Source organism: Etheostoma spectabile, chromosome 1 (assembly GCF_008692095.1).
Source record: "Etheostoma spectabile isolate EspeVRDwgs_2016 chromosome 1, UIUC_Espe_1.0, whole genome shotgun sequence".
In the NCBI taxonomy this organism is placed as follows: Eukaryota; Metazoa; Chordata; class Actinopteri; order Perciformes; family Percidae; genus Etheostoma; species Etheostoma spectabile.
The window spans coordinates 1,417,029-1,444,229 of record NC_045733.1 but is presented as its reverse complement, the minus strand read 5'-3'; the positions used below and the strand labels follow the sequence as shown (position 1 = coordinate 1,444,229).

Here is a 27,201-nt window from a genome sequence, read left to right as displayed (position 1 = left end):
AGAGACAAAGAGATACAGAGGGAAGAAGAGAGAGAGAGAGAAGTCCTCTAGAGTGCTCGAGGCTAAGCGAGAGAGAGAGAGAGAGAGAAGTGAACGAAGAAATTAAAAATTAGCCTCTGACTTGAACCCAAGCTTGTGCATTAATAAAACATCCTGTGCTCTAGGGCTTACTGCTAGAGATACGCCATCTTTTATTTTTGACAAAAAAAAAATCCATCACGTTTAGCTAATAGTCACATTTTTAATGTTGCTAATATATTTTACCGGAAAATATCTTTAGGCTTCTGCTAAAATTAAATGTAAATTTGTTAAAGTGCTCTTTGGATCACTGACTTTCCCCCTCACGTCCCCACCAGCATTCCACCTTTCCCCCACACTCCCTGCCCCTTTTTAGAGGTAAGAGGGAACAACGCTGTCCATTAAGAGTTTTGCCACTTTAGTATTATACCACGCAAAGAGAAACACACACAGACAACTTTGTCAGGTGTTTTAACACTATATCAATGACGAAAGATGGAGAACTGGTAAAACTATGCTCAATAGTTTAGCCTTTTCACTATGGCCTTTTCACTATGCCTTGCAGGAAACAATCATATACTTAAAATGAGCATTTACAGAAATCATAGAGAAAATATATTTGTAATGTGTAAAGACCAAAGATTACACAGCTTGTCATAACTTGTAATATGAAAACTGGTAAACTAAGCAACTAATCTGAGGCTGGATCAGATCAGTTTGCATATTGCAGTTTACAACAGTAACATTTTTATTTTGCAATTGTTGGACCCTGCCTAGAAAAACAAGTCTTTTAAATATTGCTATGTTGTCACACACATTTTTCCAATCCCTAAATGGTATATTTTAGAAACGATGAAATACAAAGGGTATGTATTTAGAGATTAAATTGGACTAGATTAGAGAAATGTGTTAGTAAAGAATTCAAAGAGCATGAGGTATTATGTAATTTTACTTTTGGACTGGTCTGACTGTTTCATTATCAACTGTGTGACATTCCCAGTCTCCTCATACACACACTCTCACACACACAGCCCCTCCTCCACAGTGGTTTGGGGTGTTGAGGTCATTTTCTCTCCAGTTAATCACATGTTTATTTTGTGCTGCCGGGTTCACGATCAATTAACGCCGTGCTGGAATTTATTTAAAATATCCTTTCTGTGTTAGCCGCTGAGCCCTCGGATCGCTCGCTGCCTGATCACTCACCCTGCAAAGGTCTGTTTTTTAATCCACCAGCATACTCCCTCCCTCTTGTAAGTCTGTCTGTCTGTCCAGTCCGCTGCATAAATTATTCAAAGTTGGTCTAATGGTCCCCATTTAGCGCAGGCTGATCGGCTGCGCATGGTAATGATATAGGAGTAATACATAGACTGCCAAACCTCTCTCTTTTCTTTCTGACTCTGTTTTAGCCCCTCTTTCTCTCTCAAGACAGATCTCTCCTGCACAAACCCATCTGTGTCATTTCATGAGGTACAGCATCCAACTAATACACGCTTCTTACACTACCGTCTCCTATCCCCTGCCCTCACTCTGCCTCCCTCCCTCAATCTTTGCCGCTTCCTTGCGTATTCTCTTCCTCAATCTATTTTGTTCTCTCCTTTTCTCTACCACCGGTACGCTGTGCTTTAGTGTCCATCCTCATTCATCCTCCCTCTCCTTCTGCATAGCCTAATGAAGTCAGGACCCCGGCGCGGTCCCCACTCTGCCACAGTTTTCCGTGATACCCCAACAATTTATCACTTTGTCAGGGAGACACTTAAAGTTCCTGGGCTTTAATAAGGGCATCCAGTGGGACGTTGGGGGCAATTAGGAAAGCGGAGCAAACCCGCTTTGCATATTTACTAAATGTGCTGGTGTCATCGCTGTTGCCACCAACACGGCCTGTTGACTGCATGAATTATTCCTCTATCTGCAATAAACAGCTGGGTAATTATTACTGCCATAATCAGATAAATAATTCTTCCTGCGATGTTGCAGCAACATGGCAAAATCTTTTAACTTATCCTGAAGAGAACAAGGTAGAATTTATGGACTTGCTGTTGCTAGGCTGAGCAGCACCAGTGTTTGCTTTTATTTAAATTGTTTTTATTCTTCTCTTCTGGTGCGATGCTGTCTCCCTTTTTCTCTCTACTTTTTCCTGTCTCTCTTTACTCTAGCCTTCTTCATTCCTCCCTCTCTTGTGTCCCTCTCAAGGACATTCATGAAAGGAGAGCTGCTATGGTGGAGAGAGTGCGGGCCTGCCTGCATGCCAGCCCTACGATCACTCTCTACTTCTATGCGTCAGTCTTTCTTTTGCTGCTCTTTCTTTCTGATCCAGTTTGGGTGGAGACAAGTTCATTCCTTCAGTCTGATTGGAATTTTGTGTGTGTGTGTGGTGTGTGTGTGTGTGGGGTGTTTTGTGGTGTGTGGGTGCGTGTGCGTGTGCGTGTGGTGTGCGTGTGTGCAAAATATGGGCGTTGTGCTCTTACTGCCTCTTTAGAAAATTACTTTGGAGCGTAAAAAATGGAGAAAAGTATAATGTATGAAATTGTAAATGTTTTTTTTTTTTCTTTTTGAATATTGATTGGAGATCATTTCAATGCTGGAATCATTGTTTGCCCCCATACATTGGTTATACTACTTCAGTGAATTAGTTAATCAATCAGTCAGTCACTTAAATGGAAACGCTGTGCTATGATGGTGTTGAAGACTCAATACATTGAGCCGGTCACTGTCTAAATTGACTGGCTGGCTACCCCCTAGTTGCTAACTATTGAATCATTTAATTGGAGCAATTAAAACAGCCAATCAGGTCAAGCCTTTCATTAAATATTAAGAACCTGGCCAATTAGCTACTCTGGTGCTGCCCTGGGCGACTGCAGATGTGGCCTGCTATCCTACAATGCCTCACTCTTTGATATCCCATCAGCCCTTTACACCCCGTTATGAACCAGGTAGTAAATAATTGAGGATGACGTGAAGAATTTAGTTTTACTATATTAGCCATCTAAATAAGTTAACGGTCCAGGGTGAAAATGTCAGTTTAAGTTATTTGAAAGTAGTTCAAGTATACTTAACTAGCTTGTCCAACAGTTCTTATCTCTTATCAACAATAAAAATAGTTTCCAGTAACCAGATCACATTAAGGCATAGGTTTTTCTTAATTATCTTAAAACATTAATCATGCGCCCATATGTACAGTGAAACAGGTGTGGCTTGCACTATCACTAAAGTGCTTTCAATGGAAGAGATGACAAAATCTACAGTCCTCCTTCCTTGCAATAATGTAACACTGTCCACAGAAACAAAAAGAGCACCCACTTTGTATTTCCTTTTCCTTTATACAAAAAGACTAACTTTGGAAGAGAACTTAGAATGCTGAAGCCTCATATTGGGTCAGATAAACTTAAAACTCCAAAAGTGGGTAAAATAGCAATGATTGTCCTTGAAATACAATTATGGCGAATTCAATGTCAAATCCCTTTCAGATGGTTCTCTTGACAAGACTATAGGTATTTGCTTGTACTGCCAATGTGAGTTAAGTTACCACTAGAGTGACTCAAATACAACTTGAGCATTAAAAATCTAAAAATCTCTTTTTTTTAAGTACTTACAGAACAGAAAAAAATGTAATTAATTTGCAATTAATTGCAAGTTAACTATGGACAATCCTTTTTATATCTTAATTGATTGACATCCCTAGTACATTTATGTTTTGCTTTTCAACCTTCTCACTCAAGAGAGATACAATTATGACTTTATCTGCATTAAACACAATATTGTCATTTCTTTTTTCTTTCTTTCCTTCTTTCTTTCTTTTCTTTCTTTCTTTCTTTCTTTCTTTCTTTCTTTCTTTCTTTCTTCTGTTCTTTCTTTCTTTCCTTTCACTCAGTCAAATACACATACACACTCTCAGGGCATGTGCTGCGTGCCGAACAAGGCTAATGAGGGTTGTATGTTGTGGCGGCTGGTTGGGTCGACACAGATCGAGGTGCCTTCAGCCGTTACAAATCTGTTTGGCTTTTGTCCACTACACAGCAATTAATAACACTGGGGCTGGGGGCAGGGAAGCAAAGGTCACCCATTCACCTCTGACACACACACACACACACACACACACACACACACACACACACACACACACACAACACACACACACACACACCAGGACACAGAAGTATGTGAACACATAATATGAGCATGGTACACCATACATGATGTAGACTCAGTTAAATACTCTCAGCTCAGACACAAGCAGACACATGACAACAGGTCCTGACCCCCGAAAACATTGCCGGCCTGTTTTTAAGTTTTAAAAATGCATGAACGAACAGAAATACACACATATACTATAAACATAAACATGCACCAATTGGGTTGTGAACCAGACTGTCCAACAATAAACCCAAACTTTATATTTTACATTAATAAGTAAAATCCCTGTTAGCCAGGTGGACAAATAGAGGCCAAGCAACCTCTATATACACACACACTCACGCTTACACTCACAGACACACACAGACACACACACACACACACACACACACACACACAGTGCTCTGCATATTTCATTTATTTTGTAATTTAATCTGGTGCTGAGGAAGGACTGAGAATGCAAAGGCAACGGGAACGATGTTGTGATTTCTTTTTAAATGTCAGTAGCCACAGACACACTATGAATATTCTGATCCCTCTGTCAAGGCTTGTAATTGAAAACAGAAGCTATGCAGAGAAACAAATGATAGAGAAGAAGGAGAGAAAAAAGGAGGGATAGAATAAGAGATGAAGGATTGTTGATGAGCTATGGCTAAAGTTATTGGTATTGCACTAGTGGAATTAGATTGGCTTTACTTTTAGCTTTGTGCTTTGTGACTGTGTGTATGCATGTGTGTTTTAGTAATTGTTTCCAATTCCCTTTTTAAGTTATCACCCCCTTGTAACAATATGGCTGTGTGATTGCAAAATGAAATTGCTGTGTATGGGCTTTTAATGTATCCCATTTAGCCAGCTTCGCTTAACAGATGTTACAGACAGACCTGTCCTGGCTGCGTTGATGAAATATATCCATCATCTCCCACTTATAGTCTCTTGTGCTCTTACTTTGCTGTTTTCCTTTCAAGCTGTCTTATTCGCCTGTTTTTCTCCCCTAGCTTCTCTGTCTTTCCATGTCTGTCCCAGTCTCTCTCGTATCATTAGGCAGTTTTTTTACTAATCTGAAGGACACTTCAGGGAATTGTCAGCTTTACAACACAAAAACTATAAGGTCAGCTTGATCTCCAGATAATGTGTAATGTAAGAGGTAAGGTATCAAAACAAAAGGTATCAATAAAACATCAGTCTCTTTTAATTGTTATTGCAAATAGTGTTAAGTTAAATAAAATGTAGGAGCAGTATCCAGCCAGTCATTGTCAATTAGCAAACGTGTGCGAGTATGATTAACTATTGGTCCTGTATGATTAAGATTAATTTAGACCATTTATAGAGCCACACATTTAAATCCAAGATGTTAGTGTAAAACGAAGATTAAAGTTGGTTCATCTTTTTTAATGTGTTGTACAATGTATGTATTATACTATTTGACTGCTAGCCCTGTCAAGTAAATTGATTTAAACATTTTTTTTAATTATTTTTATTTAATTGCTTTTATCTTTATATTTGGTACCTCATATTTTTATTGTGCTTTTACTGTGTTATCTATTTATTCTGCATTATCGTTTTGGACAGCACTTTGGAAACCTTGTATTTGTTAAAATTGTGCTATATAAATAATGTGGATTGGATTGGAAATATAAGTTTAGAATTCGAATTGCAAAAGTATTTGTAAATGCTGTGTGTGCCCTGTAGGATGGAGCTGGCAGAACTTGAGGAACTACAGAAGAGAGAGAGACACTGTGTGGAGATGGTAAAAGAACAGACAGCCAAGGTCTACCAAGCACACCGGTTACACCACCTCCTCAGCACCAAGCAGGTTGGTCTACAGTAGCACAAATACATGTTCAAACTAATATTTGACCAGAGGCTGATATATTGTGATTCCTTCTTAACTGCAGCTACAAAACAAAGGTTCAGTCAGAAATATTATTTATATTGCTTTTACACAAAAAACATTCAATAACCACATTCGCCAAAATCCATGAACTTTTTTCTCATTCATACTCCACCACCTGCAATACACTGTGTATCTGCAGCACATTGTTCAAATGCTAACACGTGGTTTTCAAATCGTAAAAAAATACATGCATACATACATAGCTGATTTTAGCTGAAAGATAAGACATAAGATGATGACAACTTGTGACCAAATGCAGAAGAGAGGGAGAACTAGAACCCCCAGTATTGTACAGTATGAGTTATTCTACCATAAATGTTGATGTTTTTTGTAATTATTATTGCAGCCCTGGAATTTCAGGAATACATTTTTTTTGTTTCAACTTTTTATTTTTCAAGTAAATTATTAAACTACATGCACAGATACAAAAAAGGATTTTAAAGCAAATTTCAGATTTATTGTTGTTACAAACGCTTTAGTACAGTCCAAGAGAAATGTGTCATTCATATTCTATAATTAAATACTGATATATGTGAACATTAATTTAAACTTGAATGAGGCTCATTTGCATAGAAAGGGACAAATTTTCGAGTGACGCCGAGATCGAAAATTGTCTGATGGTGTGCTACTGTGGTACTGTGAGGAATAAGCTGATCACCTGGTGGCACTGGCCGCTCACTACAGCAACATGTGCTACTAATGTGCTGGTCATTGTAGTTCCACCGGCACACCATTTAACGGCAGGTGGAAGTGGTGGGCAAATGTAAAGTAATTTCATATATTCTTGCCGACACCCAAAGTTAATATTAGATCTAGCATTTTTACGCCAAATGTATACATATTACATAATTGAAATACTTGTAAATAGCACAAGAGCAACAAGAAAATATTTGCTTGACAGCGCAGTTACTGTTTTCATGTGTTTCGCTTCCCATTTAGCAAAGCTGGCTAGTCTACATTAAAAGCAGTAGTGATAGCAGTTAAATGAATGTGGTCTGTTTTGTGAAGGAGTGGTTAGTGAAACTGGTTCAGCTAATGATCCTTTAAAGTCAGTGGTGCAGATGACGTCATGCATTGGATTGAACTGTGTCTACATAATTATATATACATTTTGTGAAAAAAAGTTCTTTAATGTCACTTTAAAGTGCCCTTGCTTTTCAGGGAATTATTTAATTTTAGGTTAATTCTTTATCACTACTTTTAAATAAAGATCTGTGTCTCCAAATGTACTCTACACAATATTTACACCCAGAATATATATTGTATTTGTAAAATATATTTTTATGTTTAAAACTTTAGATTTCACATGGGAAATAGCACAGGGATAGTGTTGCATCATTTTATTTTGATCACATGAAAGGTTGATACAACACCTACACTCTAAAGTCATGCATGTACAGTATCTTTGAGACAGAAAAGTTTGAAAATATCACATTAATGGTTGACTTAGTAGTAGTTATTGGTTAGACTTAGCATATATCTACAATAGGTTGTTATGCATCAAATTATAACTGTACTTATAATAAGTAATTATTTAGTAAAAATTCAAATAAGGGTAGAAATTATATTGTATTAAAATTAATTTTGGTATTGTAATAATGTAGCTAAACAACCATAGTGACCTTAACTAAGATTTCAGGCATGAATGTGAAGCCAAACCAGAAAAAAAGCTGTTAACCTATTTACACTTAAAGCAAATGTGTGGTTATTTGGGGGTTGTTGTGGCTGTCTAAAATGTATGTCAAAGAGAATATACAGGCAACATCAGCAACTCACTAGAAACTTTGTTCTAAGAAGCACACTCATAGCCATACCCACATATGCACATGCACAGCTAAACAACCAGAGACTCACATAGCCAATGGGGTAAGAGTTAAAGATAGGGAGCTCGTTCCGAAAAAGGCTGCAGAGAGGGAAAAGGAAGAGTCTACTTCTTTACTTCTTTCCTTAACACAGACAGGCTGTGTGGCCTTGATGTGTGTGTGTGAGTAAGTAAGGATGTGTCCTCATGGCACTTCTGATGTGCTGAGTGGAGTTTTTAGTGCTTCCCTGGCACAGGTGTGTGGGGTGGTGTGTGTGTGTGGTGTGTTGTGTGTGTGGTGTGTGTGTTGTGTGTGTGTGTGTTTTGTGTGTGTTTGTGTGTGTGTGTGTGTGTGTGTGTGTGTGTGGGTGTGTGTGTGTGTGTGTGGGGTGTGTGTTGTGTGTGTGTTGTGTGTTGTGTGTGTGGGGTGTGTGCGTGTGTGTGTGCGCATGTGTGCGCGTGGCATCCACACTTCTCTGTAACTCCCCACTGGGATCATAATGAAGACAAAGCACACTGGTCACTGTTGATTCAGCACCACTACTTCTCTCTCTCACTCTCTCTCTGCCACTACTCTCTCTCCTTCATGCATGTGCGACCGCATCGTCATCATCTGGCTTACTACTTACTTCCTGCAGGTATCACATATTCACCTAAAATGTTAACACACAACTAATACTCACTTACAAACATTTTATTATGAACTTTGTGTAAGATGGAGTGCAGTACACTGCAAAAAGGGGTGTCTAAAACAAGATAAAAACAAAAATCTGAAGGAAAGGTACTCAAAACAAGTGAAATTATCTGTCCATGCAGCAAGAAAATTTTGCTTGATAAGCTTGCTTGATTTAAGATTATAGTGTAAAGTTGAACACTTAAAATAAGAAATTCACTTTTAAAACAAGATAAATTATCTAACACTTTAAATCCAAGTTTTTTTTTCCTTGGTAATAACCAAATCATTTGCAGTTTAGAGTTTGCATATTGTCAGATTATTGTTGGCTCTCCAATTGATTTGGATGGACTGTATACCCATGTGTTCATTGCTTTTATCAATCATTTAATAAATAACTATATTTATTTATGAATAAAAAAAAAGTAAAGAAAGGAAGAGAAAATGTCCTGTCCTCTGTCCATCTTTTTCTCTTTATATATCTCTTGCTCTCTTTCTCCGCATATGGCAGGGGATTCTTTCCCTTCGTAGCTCTGACCTTGTCAGCAGTGAATAGATGGCTCTCCCACACAGTTCATCCTTCCTCACTTCTCGGACCCCAGCCCACACACACATACACACATATACTCACACACACAGCTTACCAAAAGGCCCCAAGTCCCCATGACAGAGACAGAGATGGTGTGTTCCTGGGGTCAACATCATTGCTCTTCACGTAGCTAGGTTGGTACTTTTGGGCTTGCATGTGCGTATTTGTGTGTGTCTTTAGGAGTGGAGAGATTTACGTTGTGTTTGTGTGTGTGTGTGTGTGTGTGTTTGTGTGTGTTTGTGTGTCCCCAGCCTTCTGTACCTTCTTGTGTGAGTAAGGTGTGTACACTCATCCCTAATGCATTTTATAGACTGATACTGAACACTTAAGAAATGTCATGAAATACCTGACGATGAGCTTTTTCTGTGCCACTTCATAAGATGTTGCTGAATGGTCAATTGTATGAACAACTTTGAGGGTACATTGTATTCCGTCAACACTTTCTGAAATGCTCAATTGTAGTCAAATGTTTTCTTGTTTGCTATTTTGTCATTGTGATATTAGTGTGTTATATGAAAAGGGTCAGGACCTTTTATTAGAAGCTCTTAAAAGAGAGTGTGAACGCAAAAGTACAAGTGCAGTCCTGTTGTAGTAGTGCATTAATACATTCGTAGGAGGATCAGCACGTGGAGTTAGTGCTAGCTTCAGTATTGCTTCTCTGGAGGCACAGAGTGGCAATGCACAAATATATAGCACTCATAATATTCAAGGACATACTAAGTGCCATTTTGCAAGTAGAAATTATGCTGGAGTAAACACTGAGTCAAAAGTTATTTTAGATTACAAGAATGCAAATACAATTAGTTGTAACAATGAACTTTTTTATTATTATATATTAATAACTGTCTCTTGCCAATATTTATTTTATTTACTGTAGGGATTTAAAAGGTTGCATTGCATTAGTCATTTGGGTATACATGCCCTGCAACTGTAAATATTGAATAGCATTGAACCATGGTCTGGTTGCTCACATAAACTGAGAACTTCTATAACTGGTACTGTATATAACGCCTAAGGTTCCTCTCTTTTACCACCTGAAAGGGAAAGACCCTATTCCTTCGGCAAGTAGCTGTTGATGTCATCATTGGAAAGAAACACCTGTGAATTTCATCCGGTTGTGACCCTGGCTTAAATCACATTAAAATTGTGTTTTGATGCGTGTGTGCCTCCGCTTGCTAGATTAATGAAAATTTCTCTTGTTGTAAGAGGTGGTCCACCCCTTTTGACTAAATGTTAATAAGGCATTAGCTCATCCCTCAGCTTTGTGCTGGCACAAAAAACTGCACCAAGACAGGGACCCATAAGTTAAAAATCTGCTGTTATCTAGTTATGTCTACAACTCATAAAGAAATTAGGGTCAGTGGAGTTAAATTAATTTCAACTCATTCTGAAACACTTGACATTTACAATCAAAAGTATTCATCATACAATAATGAAATATTTACTAATTAACTAGTCTATTAATATGTTATTTTAAAAAGAGTGAGGTTTGGGTCTAGTTGGAGCAATTTCCAGCTTATGCCCTTTTTCCTCTCTCTTCCTCTCCCCTCTCTCTCTCTCTCTCTCTCTCTCTCTCTCCTCTCTCTCTCTCTCTCTCTCTCTCGCTCTCTCTCCATTGTCCCAGTCTTTTAGAGTGGCCTAAATAGCAAGTGGTGCTATTAGCATATAGAGTAGATTACAGAGTCCTCCAACTCAAAGCTTTGGTCTGGTAATTAACACACAGGCAAAAGGATCACTGTGATTTGAATAATTATTACTGAGGCCGTCTGTGGCAAACCTCTACCCCACTTCAGAACAGGAGAGGCAAAGTTTTGTATGTGTGTATTTGCGCGTGTGTTCTAGTGAACAACTAGATTCAAGTATTGTACAATGCCACATTTGTCACAGATGCAGCTTGGTTGTCCCTGTAGTAATTTGTTTTTATCTATCTATCTGTGTGAAATGCACACACAACTTCTCTAGCCAAATATTTAACCTGGCAAAAGCATTTGGTTGGCCAAGAGCCAATGGTGTATACATTTGAGGCAGTGAAGATCAACAACTGTTGTCAGCTGGGACACAGAATGATGAATTTCACAAAGTTTAGGTTAATATGGATAATATGAAGGGCAGTAAAAGGCAACACTTTGATGAAAAACAGTATGAAAATGTTGTTAACAAAACTTATGATTTAAGTTACTTCAGAATATTGCCCATAATAGTTTAAATTACTAACAGTTGTTGGTTTTATTTCATGTTGTCCCAGGAGATGGCCATTCTATTATTTGATGGTCCCCCTGATAAACAAACGGCTTTTTTACCGGTAATTTCACCAAACTCTAAATGGACTTTAATACATTATAGTGTCTTGGCAGTGTAGCACAAAGAAAAAAAGAGCATTGAGTAAGACTAATATCCTCTTAGCCAGTCAGAAATATATCTAATGCTCATAGTGCTTCTCTCTCTCTCTCTCTCTCTCTTTTTTTTTCAGTGTCCAGGGGTCTTCAACTCTCCATTTAGGCCAGCCCCCCATGAGATGGAAATACTGCTGAGGCAGGTCAAGTACCAGGCCCCCACCAGGCTGGACCCCAGGGGCAGGGCTTGTCTCATGGGCATGCTTGGCCCAACAGCCCCCAGTTTCCCTGGGACTCTTGGATCCCCATGGATTAAAACCACTGGAACCTGCTGCTCCTCCAAGCCCATACTACCCCCTATTTCCAGCAAGAAACAGCAGGTGAGATGGTATAAGCTAGGATCATGACAGACAGGAACAGGTGGAGGCAGAGACAGAACGCAACAATATAAAAGAGAATATTAAAGAGACATAGGCTATAAGGGGGAAGAATGACAAAAAAGAAAAGCAATATAGCATGCACAAGAGGAGAAAGAAAGTAATAATTTTACAAAGTGTCATACTAATTATTAAAGACAACCAACATTCCCTTCTTGTCCCATTGGATATGGCTCTTGATGAAAGCTGAGATCCTTTAAAACTCCTTTTAAAGAAGAATGACATCATTAAAACATGGCAGACAGCTCTCTTGGGGGCTACTGCAGAGAGCCGTTTAGTGTCTGTATTTCAGTGAGTACTACTGTGTGACTGTGTGTAACTATCAAATGTTTGTGTACCAGTGAGTCCCATGCGCAGCTCTCATTTGTTTTCCTCATCCATTCAATGTGGCTTGTCCAAACCAGTATGAATATGTGCTGTCACTGTGTCAGCCATACGAGGATATATTTGGATATCTACTATGGTAATTTTGTATCTTTAGGGACCTTCATGCTATAATATTAAAGCTGCATATTAACTTTTGGCCACAGTCATTTTTTTTTAAAACTCACAAGAACACAGCATACTGTCAAGTTATCAAGTGATATAAAACCATGACTTGTTACACATTCAGGAGCACATTAACATGGACGTCCCATTGAAGTTGTATTTCTTGAGAGTCTTAAAATGTGTCGTAGCATAGTCCAGCTCGGCTTTTGTGTCTGTGTTGTACATGTGTCTATGTACAAATGTGACTGTGTGCATGCATGCATAAATGCATATGTGTGTGCATGTTGATTATTTGTTGAGTAGCCATTTCACCATTTGTGTTATTTACACTCTGTAGCTCTTTAAAAACGCTTTCCATGTTATTACTTTCTAGTAATGTAAAACATAGGTGAGCAGAAGTAAGGTGTGGATCTGTGTCATTTTATAAGACACCCACTCACTCACTCAGTCACTCAGTCACTCACTCACCCACTTACTCACTCACCACTCAGTCATGTCTCCAGTTGGCTGTAGTTAGGGTAAGTTCATTAATGATGTCAGGAAAGTTTCTTGGTGCTGACATGGATAAGAATACATTATCCGTCTATATTTATAGATGTCTCTGTCTTTCCCTGTCTCTGCTTCCCTGTGTTTTTCTGTTTTGAGTGTGCAGGAAGTTCCCCTTTCTTTTTTTTGCACTTACCCCTACACCCCACACACCCTCCCTCCCTGGTGTGATAAATATCTAGTGGTGATGGATAAGGTTGAGGTGCTGGCTGTGGAAGTGGTCAGACCAGGCCACTGATCCCGTGGCGATAGGAGCAAGGACAGGGTCCCCGTCCCTCCCTCTTTCTCTCCTCCGTTATCCTCCCTCCTTTTTTAACAGCAAACAACAACTGAAGGTCACTTCAAACAAAGCAACAACATTTAAGTTAATCTGCACAGCCCAAAGTTTACACATCACTCTCACAAAAGAGCATATAATAAGTAACATAGCAATGATTGTTTAAAGGTTGCATTTAGTTGTTCCCATTATCCAGACACATACACGTTTTAATATTTGTTCAGTATGTTTTACTGAAAAATGTCCTTGTATGTAGAATTGTCACATTTTACACTAAAACTACTATGGATAGTGAAAACAGCATCCCATGCTTTTTGTCATTACAAACTACGCATTTTCCCTTTGTATTTTTGTAATGTACTTTTTAATTTTGTGTGTGTGTGTGTGTGTATATGTATGTATGTATATATATAATGTATGTATGTATGTATGTATGTATGTATGTATATTATATATATATATATATATATATATATATATATGTGTATATATATATGTATATGTGTATATATATATGTATTTGTGTATTATATGAGTATATTGTATATATATATATATATATATATGTATCTATCATTGACACTAGAATGAATGAACACCACTGAGTGTTGAGATTTGAAAATTACATTTTTGTAAATTAATAAATGCAACATCCTCAGCTCTCACTGACTTATTTAAAAATAAAATACTGCTTAGGCTTTTAAAAATAACAAAAGCTGACATGTAAACAAGTGATATTACTTTTGCATTTACTTGTAAAGGCAGTTACCAGACTTTTGACTATGTTTAAGTGTTTTCAATGCCTTTAGTGCAAAAGTGTAATGAGCATGATGTGTTGTAAGGGTAGGAACTATGGTTATTCAGAGAATGGTACAGAATGAATTGGAATGGTATAAAAACAACCTTTGTCTTTGCATCTTTAATTTGTCAGTACATATCAGAATCCCAGCACTCCATGGTAGGAGCCACAGTGTCAAGAAGATGCACATGGAATAAAATTGACAGAGATCTTAATATAACTGATTTATTTGTAAGATTTAGTCCCAAAAATCAGTGTGGAAGTTGTGAGAGAGATAACAGTATATATATTTCATGCAACTTCATTCCAAGCAGTTTAAGAAGAAATTAAAGATAATGATGGCATTCCTTTATGTTTTTTTAAATAAATAAATGCCCAGAAAAGCCCAAAACCAACAATGAATTTAACCTGCATAGAAAAAACATTTCTGTGGAGCCACATTCTGATATAGCATATGCCTCAATTATAAAGAACTTGTAGCATGTTTTGTCTTCTTACTTAAGGCTTGAGAAATCTATTTTTTCCCTTTTCATTTCATTCACTAAAAACTTTTTATTTGTCCCATTATATTAGTTTCACACATTGATCACAAAGTTAGATGTCTCTCACAGTAAAATTATTTTTCTATGTGTTTTTTCTTAAGCTTTAAAGTTGTGGTGATGATGAAGACACAATAAATGAAAGGAAAGAATTACATGTGGAAAAAACTGTGTCTCTCAGGCTAATGAGACTAAAATATGTAGTAGATGTACTATGTTTTCCTGTGTTTTCACCATATTTTTCACTCTTTGGCACTCCTCTCCCATCCCTGTGTCCCTCAATTTTACTCTGGCATGCTTGGTCTCCTAGTCTTCTCTTTCTGTCACCTGATATACTGTAATTTTCTTCACTCTCTTTTTTTCTTCCCCTCTCTGCTTCTCTCTTGGTCTCTGTGTCGCAGGAGGTAAGATGAAGGGGATTGGCCTCTGGTTTTAGCTATAAGCCATCACTACCTGTGGGAAAGGAACCAGAGAAAGAAAGAGGCGGTTGTCTGAAACAAAAAGATACAGTGATTGTTATCTTATTCTTGACTGTGTGTTGGTGGTTGTGATTATTCCAGGGTCTGTTCCGAAAGCCAGGGGAAGTGTGGGAGCAGCGCATGCTTTGTCCTGACCTGACATTACGTCTACAGACCTCTTACACACACCTGGAGGAGGCCCAGAATCAGCTTCAACACAAGTATATAAGACTCCCCACTGGCAATATTGTGAGAACCCTATGCAGATGCATAATACATGCAACAACAGCATTCTCACATGCAATCACACAGACACAAACCAAGTGTTTAGTTTTTTAATTATGTCTTTTTTCTTCCATATAACCATACATGCTTGTGAAAACATACAATTGGACATACAGCATGTGTATTGTATGCACTCAACACAGTCACAAGCAAATTCATGCAACATTAAGTAGCAAATGGACACATCCTTATTATGAAAACTAATGGGTGTGTGCCAGAAGATTATTTTAAGCCTGCTTCAGACTGGGTTTATTATAAAAAGACTCACCGTGATTTATTTCAAGACGTGTATTAGTTGTAATTAGGAATCGTGTGTGCGTGTGTGTGTGTGCGTTTGTGAAGTACTGTTATTAACCCTCTGTTTGATCTGTATCGCACAATAATTCCCCTGGCTACAGTATAAAAGATCATCCAATTTTCTTGCCACTCCAAGCTTCTTCTTTGTCCCACTGCAATCAAATAACAAAACAGACACGTCTTAAAGGAACTTGTATATTTAAGTTTTTCCGCATGTCTTTTCACTGGTGTTCGGTTGTTTTTTGTCTAAATTTTCTGCATTATGGATTCATGCTCAAACTAATCACTGTTTGATATTTTACTAAGACTAACCTGAGCTGAACTGCAAACTTTATGAAATATAACTTTTTTTGTTGTTGTTTCTTTCACTAACCAGAGGAACAGGAAGTATGCTCCACCATCTGAGGCACAGCAGCAATTCCTTTACTCAGCCAGCCTACGCCAAGAGCTTTAGATAGTAGACTACACACTCACTACAAGAGAGGTAGGTTAAAAACTACAAACACAAATATAAGGAATTATTGGAATTATTATTATTAACATTTAGTTATCTGGTATAATACTATGTATCCAACTTTCCTGGACTCAATACACACACTTGTGCATGCAACCACACACACACACTGAAGATCTTGGCGTTCCACCTTTCCATCAAGGTGGAAAACACTTAAAGCCCTGTGTATTACACAGGATAATGAAGATGTGGTGAACGTGCATATGACCCATTTATTTTAGACTGCTGCCAAACATGGTCGACGTTGTTCACCAAAGACTTAGATTAAACACGACTTAAACACATAATTACGCAAGACTATGTAGGCAATGTATAAATGTATCTTTCTGCCTAACATAGCTATTGTGTTTCACTTAATTTAGAGAGGTTGTTGCAATATTCAACATGACTGTGCAGGATTGTTTATCTTTTATATGTCACTTTATGTAAATACAACAACCTAAACTGTGCGAAATTAAAATGTATGGTTGAAACTGAAGGCTTGCCTAATATCTGCTGAGGATTTATAGTAATCCTATACTAAGTTAATAGTGATCATACAGTTATCAAGAAAGTGTCAGATCCATGTTAAACCCGATTCTAGAGCTAGGACATGAAGCCAGGTCCGACGAGACTTGTCAACCAGTTCAGACTGATGGCAGTCACAGGTTTATCCTGGGGTTGCCTGGGTTTTGGTCTCAAAGGTATTATTCTCCTCTAAGAGAACAGAGAAAAACAGAGACGCTGTGCAGCCTAACCCTTTCAACTTGAGTTGCACAAATTTGTCAAAAGTGACAGCAATTTAATAAATCGCCACTCTCCATCACACGCATATGCACACCCACCCACACACATTCACAAAGTTCCCAGTTATGCCCTCCTCTGCCCCTCTCCATGTATACGTAAATTAGGTGTATGCATGGGTGTGTGTGTGTGTGTGTGTGGTGTGTGTGTGTGTGGGGTGTGTGTGTTGGTGACTATTTGAGAGAGAGAAGTGTGTGCGTGGGCCCCGCGGTCTGGTCCAGGCATTAGGTAATTGACTGTGTCTTTGCTCAAGGCTTTCATGGATCACCGTCCTTTTTTAGCTCACTTTCCAGCCACAACACACCCCACAAACACACAACCACAACACACACACACACACACACACACACCAACACACACACACAAAGTTCCCAGCAGCTCCACCCCAACCTCTTACCCCCCCACCCCCAGCACCCAGACCCAATTGCCCGGAACAAGGAGTGAAATAAGGGGGGAGAGAGAGAGAGAGAAGAGAGAGAGAGAGAGAGAAAGAGGAAAGAAGGAGGGCGAAGCGACAGGGGAATGAACTAACATGGCCCCAGGAAGTGGAGATAAATAAGTATGGGGAGTGAGTGGGCGGGTGAATGGGGTCTCCTGCAGCTGACAACAGGGGCCGGGGGAGTGAGGTTTTGCTCGGTGCACCTATGCTATGTTTGTAAAATACAGTATTGATGGAAAGCTTGTAGGGTCTTTGTGTTTGAGCATGTGTGGTAAAAGAGGGTTTTCACTGATGCCATTTACTATACAATTAAAGCCATCAGGGATAATTTACCTCACAATTTAAATTAGAAAATCTACATGGATGCTGCAATTTGGCTGCAACAGCTTCCTACTAGCCACTAGCTTAAACAATATGTAACACATGCACACTAGCACATGCACACACAAATACATGCATGCAGACAGCCATACACATGAATAAATATTACATCCAGACACACATTTTTACATGCTGGCTAAACTTGACCTCCATTTTCTCTGTGATAACACTGCTGCTGCTGTGTAGGGTGTTATTGAAGAAGATGATGAAGATAGCGGTGCCTGCTCTCAGCCCAGTCATGTCATTCTGCTGTCACTCAGTGCTCATCAGTTCACTTCAGGTTTCCCCCCTTTCGTCTCTCAGTCTGACGCTCCATCTTTCTGTATCTCTCTCTACCTCTATTTACTCTCTCTTTTTCTTCTCTTGCTTTGTGGTAATTAGTGCATTAGTCCTATCGTTGGCATCACCCCCAGCTACAGCAGCAGCCAGCAGAGCTTCTTGTCACAGCTCAGAGGGCCAATGGAGTGGACAGCTCAACCCTGGTACTCATCATCTTCATACCGTGCCCAGTCAGCTTCCCCACAGCCAAATTATCTAGCTATGTTATCCAGCCATGCTCCTAATTATTTTCAAACACTAGCCTCGGCCCTCTCATCCAGACTCTGCCACATTACCTATCCCTGCTTGTAATCATCACCCTAAGCCTTGCTTCAGCCCTCTGCACAGCCTGAAGCCTCATCATTAACATAGCCCAGTTCTTTCCTGGTTCCAGACCACGGCTCTCTGGCCGGATCATCCCAGCTCTTGGCATTATGTACACAGCATCCCCAATCCAAACCAAGCCCTACAAATAGCCGATGACTACCTTTATTTACCTTAGCCATCTTTGTCACAGCAAGGAAATCTATCAATGCAAATATGGCCCAGCCTTTCAGAACACACACATACACACATAATCACATAGATGTCAGTCCCCACCTCTCCAGGAACTTAATGGGCCCCAACCTAGGCCACGGGGGCTGTGTAATGGTTACCCATTCTCCATCTCCTACGTGCCCCTGCCTTGACTTCCAAGGTTCTCTTAAAGCACCATATTTCAATTTTTTATTTTTGATACTTGTAGCTTAGACTTAACTGTTTTTGTCTAATAGCCATGTTGACCTACATAGGTCAACATGCATCATCTAACCGGACTTTGCAACCCTTCTCTAGACCTGGGTAGAATGTGAATCTCACACAAAACGTGTTTTAAATCATACTGAATCAATTGCTAAAAGAACAGTGTTGTATTAAGATGCTCATGTGTCACTCAAAGAAAGCAATAATGTGAATTACTTTGTGAATTGTTTGTGATGAGGAAAGGCTAGGTTTTGTGGGGGAGTGCCTAAACCTCTTAAAGTTGGAAGCCTTAATGCAGCCAGCACTGTAATATTCATTGTAAGTGGTTTTAGCTTCTGCACCAGCAAAATGCACCAGCAATGACTAATTTCAAATGCAGATTTGGGAAAACCTTCTCTGTCCATGCTAATTCTGTAGTTGTTATTAGCCATGTCACCAGCAGTACTGCCTGTAACCAAAGAGGATAGCTAATTAGGAGGCTACGTGATAATCAAGTACACTACAGTGAGTGGTCACGTCTGTGTCTGTCTGTGCTCCAAGCCTTTCCTTCCCCTCGCATTAGACTGACACCCATCACAACTTTCCAAAGCTAGTGCCTGATCAGAACCAACACACACGGGTACTCAACAGAACACACATTTGCACAGGCATCCCTGCTATTCTGAACACATGCACATACAGTAGACATATACAATCACATGCATGCACATCAATACATGCGTACAAACAGATGGTTGCCGATAGCCTACCCACACATACATCTTAATGTTGCAACAGCAGCATCCTTGTAACCTCCTCTCGCCACAACACACACTCTCCGCCTCTGGTGTGGCTTTATTATTATCATTGTATTGTGGGTCCAAAGCAGTAGAGACAGGGAAAGTGTGTCTACACACATACAGACACGTACTGGCTCCCTCTTAATGGCCTCAGCCACAATGTATTACCATGATGCATACAACTGATGTCTGAGGGATATTTTTAATGGGAATAGTGTTCATTGGCAATTAATACCTAAACTGAAATAGGTCACAAGTAGAGACAAAGGGATTAGGTGGGGAAGGAGCTGAAAATGTGTGAACTGATATGTGTCCACCTTTTATGTGTGTCTGTCTGTATATGTATTTCCTACATTATCACGCCCATCCATCTCTCCGGCTCTGCTTCATTACTGTCCAGGTTACTGCGGTGAGAAAGAAAGAACGCTAATTCTCCATAACCATTTTACGGCATGTGTAAAACTCTGCAGCCCCTTCATTTGCACAGCCATAAAACATCTCCCCTGCCACACTCCTTCCTACTCAGGACCTCAGATTTATCAATTAACCCAACACTTTGCTTCCATTACGGTGGCATTTTGCACTGCGAGGCGAGGCCTGCATACAGATGGACACTGAGGGCCGAGCGCATACAACAAGGATATTAAATGGACAGTCTTAATTAAGTGATTAGCAATCATATTTTGGTGTAACTTCAGAGAAAGAATGACATTAAACTTTATTATTTATGGATAAAGCTGTTGGACCCATGCGGGTCACTTTAGGACCATATTTTAAGTTAATAGAATACTTTTATGTCTATCTTCTCTTTGAAAAAAATAAATGAATATGGTGTTGACAATTTAAGTAGAATTCAGTAGATTTCTTTATTTAGGCCTGAATGCAACATTAAGGCCTACTGTAAATCAAGGCCTTTTCACACAAAGTCTGATAAAAAAGACACAATTACACATCAACTTTAAAAGTCTGGTGCTTTTATTTTAATAATTTTTAAGGAACTAATTGGCATTAGTGTTTTTGTTAAAATTAATAGAACACAGCTAAGTGGTAGTGCTGGTCAAGTAAAGTCGCACATTGAGAGAAAGTTTACAATCCTCAAATTATATTATATATGAGGTATGCAAGAAGTACTACAATTCAGCAGGAAATTATTAGTTTAGATGGACCATAACAGAGTAAAAAGAATGACATTTTTTGTCATATCCATCTTTCACATTTTTTGCAGCGACAGTAGTAAACACATCCATGGTACAACACAGACATACCGCCAAAAATTGCATTTGTAAACTTATTATTAACGTTACTGTCACTTAACTCTAAGTTGTTGTCTGCTTCACGATATTACACTCTATCCATTAGACAATTTGTTAGCTTTGACAAAGTGATCTCATGTTTTTTCACACCGACAAAATGCCTCTTCATTTTCCAGTGTGATGGCTTTCTCCTCCCAGAAATGTAAGGCCTTTTGGTCTGTACATGACGACCCATACATGTAGGTTTTCCCAGCTGACCATGTCGAAATGGAACACACAGTGCATGCTGAGTTTCAAAAGTTCAAAGATGCACGACCAGGCGCCAAAAAAGAAATCAGATGATGTCAATTTCTGCGGGAACACCATGGCGACCATAAACCTAGCTTTACTAGGTACTTGCTAAAGTAATGGTAACAGCTAACTGCTTTCAACTACAACGTTAGCTGCCGTCAGCTGGTTAACTCAGCCGTGCTGCCAGGACTGGTAGCTTGGGGAACAGGTTGTTGGTGTTTACGCCATTGGCACAGGAGGGGGGGGGATGCTGGCATGGAGCGGCACCATTATCGTGCCAGAAATGGAGCCTAGCGTGGTGTCATCTCAATTTTCACATGATCTATGGTTATTCAAAACATATGTCCGGTAGTTGTTTGACATGGACGGAATATTTTGAATAATAACTGCTATATTATGTATGTTAAAAAAAAATCTAGCCTAAACCCTAGTTAGCATATATAGAAAAGCATTATTTCGGGAAACACAACAATACGGCCAATTAAAATGAGATCAATAACCTATAGTTTCAGCCAGAGAAAAAAATAAAAAAAATAAATGATATCTTCTGTATAAAATTCATTGTCATCATGGTTATTCTAAGGCAAAGTTGAGATGGGAGATTGCTTTCAAGTTTATTTAGATAGTTTCCTCTCCATGTATACATGGATATAAGAGAAAGCAGACAGACAAGCAGGATAAGGATGTCTGTGCTTTTTAATGGACCGCCTGTCCCTGTGCAGATATGCTCCACTGAACCATACTGTATGTAGTGTGATATAATCACTGCCTTTCTCCATCTCTATCGTCTGCCATCACTCTTTCTTTCCTTTGCTGTCTTGTTTATTTTTACACTTGTTCTCTTTTTCTCTATCCTCCTCATCTACAGTACCTAGCTGCAACTGTTTTCCACCCACCAACCCCTTTTCTCGCAAACTGTGTTGTGTGTGTGTGTGTGTGTGTGTGTCTGTGCTAATAGCTGAGTGCACAATACACACACACACACACACACACACACACACACACACACACACACACACACACACACACACACACACACATATATTTGAGGAACATGACAGCAGTGGGTTGGTGATAGAAGTCAACTCTGGCTGTGAAATGGAAATGAATAAGGATGAAGCTATAGTGTAGATGGACACAGTGGGTGCAGCAGACAGGAAACATAGACTTACATGTGTGTTTTGCATTTAAAAATTGAAAGAATACATTTTCTAATAGAAGGTGGAAGATGTGTTTTGATTTTCTATGTTGCCAACTTCCTGCTGCTTCCTGTCTGTCAGTCGTCCATCTATCTAACGTCTCACAGCCAAAAGTGTCTTTTGGTGATACAAGCATGTGTCACTGTGGAATTGTGATTAGTTTATTTTGTTTTGTAGACTTGGTAAGCAGCCTGATGTTTATGTGAAAGGCCACACCACAGCTATACCTATGCTATTAGATGGCTGATATATGTGCAGGCCTGTGTGTGTCTTATTGCAGGCTCATATGCTCCCTAGCCAGCACAGGGAACATGTAGGGAGAGGGGGGATGGGATCTGGAAAGGGAGGCAATCACAAACACTTAAATCTGCAAATGGCCTTGATGTCCTGTGCTAAGCAGTCTGTGCTGACTGATGAGCCTGTTAACCCTGGCTGAAACAACTCCAGTACAGGGGATTAGACAGCAACGCTGGTCCCGGCTTTTTCTGGCCCATTTTGCATGGGAATTGTGCATATTTAATCTAAGGTGTGCCGAGGTGCAAAGACAAGCCCCCCCCCCATCTTCTCTGTTTCTCATTATAGATGTATAATATCACCCTGAGGCCGGGGGCCTTAATTCACCAGTCCCAGTCTTAATCTTACCCTCAATCTCAGCGCACACCTTCCCCCATGGCCTACTCTCAACTCAAATCAGTCCTAGTCCCATATGTCTTCCCAAGAATTGTCTTTCCTAGTCCTATACATTGTGCATTAGCTTAAGCCCTGCAAGTCCTAGGACAAAGCTCATACAGAAAGCAACCCGTTGTTAAAACAATGCAAGGGGCTGTGCTGTTGGGGGGAGCCCTGTTTTGAGTACAACAATTAATTTAAAGGCTTATCAGAAGACAAAACACTGCACAAAGGTTTATACTGTCAGGCCGGATTCTACATCTCTGGAAAGCTATTAAGACTGCAGTTACTTTATATTTTGTCACAGTGGTCACCAGGTAAACAAAAAAAAATACATTACATTAGACAGCACAGCACCTTGTCAGATGATGCTGCATTGCATCAGCAAAAGTTTTTGATGCTCAACTTTATTTAGCCCAGTCTTCTTGCCAAACCATCTTTGAGTTCTGATGCGCTGTTTACCCTAAAAGACTCTCTAGGAGGTAAAGCTGAACCTAAACTGAAAATTCATGGCTGAGTGGCAGAGTAGTATACTGTGCACTGAAATGGAGTACATCTGCTCAAAGGAAGAAAACCAAAACTAAATATGCAGTCAAACATATTGTATTCAGGCTGGAGTGCTGAAACTGTATAGACCGGTACATATTTTTACTTTATATTTATTTATTTATTTTAAAAATAATCACACTCTTCCAACTTTTGAACTTTTGCAATGCCAATTTTGTTTTAAACTGACTTACATAGAAGGAAGGCAGTTAAAATGCAAGCAGGCAACAATGGGGTTTGGTAGGTAGAACACAGCAGTAGTATTCAGAGCCAACTCACTTATGGTGCTGTGAAATGAACATGGGAGTGTTTCTCAGCTGGTAAAAGCACTAAATGGGACGCCTCACATCAGTGGGGTCAGTTAGTATTGTTATGTGTTTCAAGTAATTCTGGTTAAGGCTATATTTCTTTTTTTAAAGATTATTTTTTGGACATTATTTTTATAGGACAGCTGAAGACATGAAGGGGGAGAGAGAAGGAGAATGACATACAGCAAAGGGCCGCAGGTCGTAGTTGGACCCGTGTCTGTTGCGTCTAGGAGTAGACCTCTATATATGGACATACGCTCTACCAGGTGAGCTACCCAGATGCCCAGGCTACATTTCTGAATGGTGGAGATTCATGTATGGGACTGATGTCCTGAGTATTACTATAATGTATTACTTTTTTCACCGTGTACAGACACATGTCAGCTGTAGCCGCTCATTACTTCAGTAGTTGTGTCCGTGTATGGACTTGCTGCTGCTTTTTGTTTAAATGGTTTCTTTGGTTCTTCATGTTGCATTAGTTGGGGATTCTGCAACCATTCCTTGATTAATGCGCTTGCGTGTCAATGACAAGAGCTCTCTGAAGCATCTATCCATCTAATTCCATCTATCACTCCATCTCTTTCTCTCTATCCTCTCATCCCCCACTAATCCAGCCAACACTTCTCTGCAGGACAGAACAATTAATGTGTCTTCTTGTTCCTCTTACCCTTATCTTTTCTTTTTTTCCCTCTTCCTTTTCTTCAAATTCCCCTTCAGACAATTTCCTCATGCATCTCTCATGCATCACATTACTACCTTATTAGAGGAAAGTATGTGTAGATGGCTGCGTGTGCATGTATGGTACATAGTTCCAAGAGGGACCCCATGCTGTGTGTGTAATTTCTTGTTTGTACATGGTCCCAAACATCTTTGGCCACTACAGAGCAGGGGAGATATGTTTAGAGAGACAGAGAGGTTGAACAACACAAAAAAAGATTGAGAAAAAAGGAAAGAGAGGGGGTAGAGAGGGAAAAAACAGGATGATAACAAAGCAGCTCGGATTTCACAGATGCATATTTCATCAATCATGTGAATAAGTCGTGGTGATTATGCATGGCGGTGGCAGGCCGAGGGGGGGCTGATTACCATACACCATAAAGGCTGCTTTCTTATCTCACACACACTGATTAGTTTCTGTCTACAGATAGCCTTTCACTCTTCGCTCTTTTTCACAAACACACACCTACACAGACACACTGGCATACACATGCATGCGTGTGTGCACATGGAAATGTACACACACACACGCTGATGCAAAATTTCCAGGTAAATGGAATTTACCTGTCGACAGTAGGTCAACCTCAAGAGCCAGATGAGAAAGGTTCCCAGAACCTCTCATTGCTAACTGGTTTTACTTAATCAGGAGTCCGAATAATCTTCAAGAGAACTTTGGTAAAACCATGAAAAATGCACTAGAGATACCCCAATCTCGATTTTAGCGTCCAATACTGATTGTCGACCATCAAAGAGCAAAATTGTTAGATAAATGCCTGATACCGATCATTTTTGTATTGTTTTGTTAGTTATTGCAGCTGATATAGCTGTAGGCCGGTTTGCCTGTTTGTAGTGTACTGGGATCTTCACCAGGTGGAAGCTGACATACTGTAGCTATAAATGGTTTATGACTCTATAGTATGAATGAGAATCACAAGTCAGTCTTGTTTGTTTCTTATATCCTTTTCACTTAAAATTTAGCGCATATATGCAGGTTTTTTAAACAGGAAAATCAGCTAATGATAGATCCTTTCCCATTGCCAGAAGACGAGCATGCCTTTTTTTAGTTTTTTGTCAGGTCTAACAAACATGTGACGCAGGTCGTATATAGCACTATAAATTTCATGACTTTTCTTGTGATAGTGAATATTTGGTATATTGCAATTTATTACCTTTTTTTCCAACTTATCAAATTATCTAAAAAGATAAATTTCTCTGTTTGTTCATCTCACTTGCAAAATTGGATTGTTAAGCAGAAGACAAACTGACCAACACATATTTAATATAAGATTGATGCTTGGCGTCTGTGTATCAATACAGTATTTCCACGGAAAATATTGCGATACTATGCTGCATCGATTTCCCCCCCCCCACACCCCTAATAGCCTTCTGACTGTCACAGTCGTACCGGTGGGTGGTGTCTTTTCTTGTTTGTTTTTCCTGGCGTTTGGGTACAGAATTAAATTTGTTGTGTTAAATTAGTTTATCTTGCTTCCCCAACATTACAGATAATATCCAGTCCCTCCAGGATTTCACCTACGTTTATTGAGATTGTTGCAACCCAAAATGCTTGATGTTGTGGGAGTTTTTCTAAAAAATTGCGTTAAAAGATGCAATGTTTTTTTATTGTTTGTTGCAATGAAGTTGAGGGAGAAAGTTGCAAAAAAAATTAGGATTTATTTTTGTATAGTTTTGTAAAATAAAAAAGACCTTGTTTTGGGGAGAATAAAACCACCCTGGGCTTAGTTTTCCTAGGACCTTACCAAAATAGGCTGAGGGTGCTGCAAATGTTGGTATACCATGAAAATGGCTGGTGGATTTAAGACAAAAAATAATAATTTATTGAATTAATCAAATTTGAACATATGTGTCAGTGGCTTGTTGAGCTTTACATTGTTAGTTCATTTCCAATCCTGGCCTGGGCTGGAACGGTTTGATAAAGTACTTATTGGACTTTAACTTATCATAGACTTTAACTTATTTAACTTAGCACTTTAACAATCATTGCACAATAACAAGCGCAGCTTTCCTCAATTTAGGTCATTCTACGTCTTATCTCCAGTTTTTCCTGCATCCACCTTGTGTGTGTGCGCATATCAGTCCCAGAGGGAACCGAGCAGCCCCGCCCGCTGCAGAGAGATGACAGGATTGAAACAGCAGTAGCTTCAGCGACATCAGAGTGAACAAACCTTACAGCGTACATTAATGTTAAAATGTACAGGTTGGCAAGACGGTCTGACATGTTTTGCACGGTCTGTCACTGTACGTTTTGTTGGTAAATGTGAGACGTTCGAGTCACACACGTCTCGTTAAACATACACATTTGAAAGAGTTGCGGTGATTGGTCAAAATTGCGAGTCACACCAAAATCACAGTGATTGGTTGAATTTGTATGAATTGGCTCAATCGCGACATCGCAAAATCCTGGAGTGACTGAATATCAGTTTCACACACTTTGTAGAAGTTCCACACCACTGTTATGTTTTGTTTTGTTTGTAGTAGCATACATGCGCCTGAGCAATGGCCAATGAGGTGGGTGGGAGGCACCTGGGGGACTTCATTACAAATGAGCAGGCAGTCAAGCACAGCTGGGTCTTGTTCAAATATTTTTGATCACCAATAACGTGACTTTGATACTGGTTCCTAAACAATACTTTTTTCGATACCAATTTAATGAAACTAAAAGAAATTACAACATAT

General features: G+C 39.3%; 1 protein-coding gene across 9 annotated transcripts in view; it reads left to right on the top strand.

The window, feature by feature from the left end:
* The window catches only part of spata17 (spermatogenesis associated 17), a 39,855-nt gene that overhangs the window by 7,683 nt on the left and 4,971 nt on the right, over positions 1-27,201 (top strand). For 2 of the 9 annotated variants that reach the window (XM_032521132.1, XM_032521103.1), the window contains 5 exons: positions 5,839-5,962; positions 11,577-11,819; positions 15,087-15,205; positions 15,943-16,050; positions 23,926-24,068. In XM_032521132.1, the coding sequence (XP_032377023.1) occupies positions 5,839-5,962; positions 11,577-11,819; positions 15,087-15,205; positions 15,943-16,024 (568 nt within the window). In that variant the 3' untranslated portion in view covers positions 16,025-16,050; positions 23,926-24,068. Of the gene's footprint in view, positions 1-5,838; positions 5,963-11,576; positions 11,820-15,086; positions 15,234-15,942; positions 16,051-23,925; positions 24,069-27,201 lie in introns of those variants that run through there. The other 7 variants (XR_004332744.1, XR_004332743.1, XM_032521125.1 and 4 more) reach the window with 7 other exon arrangements.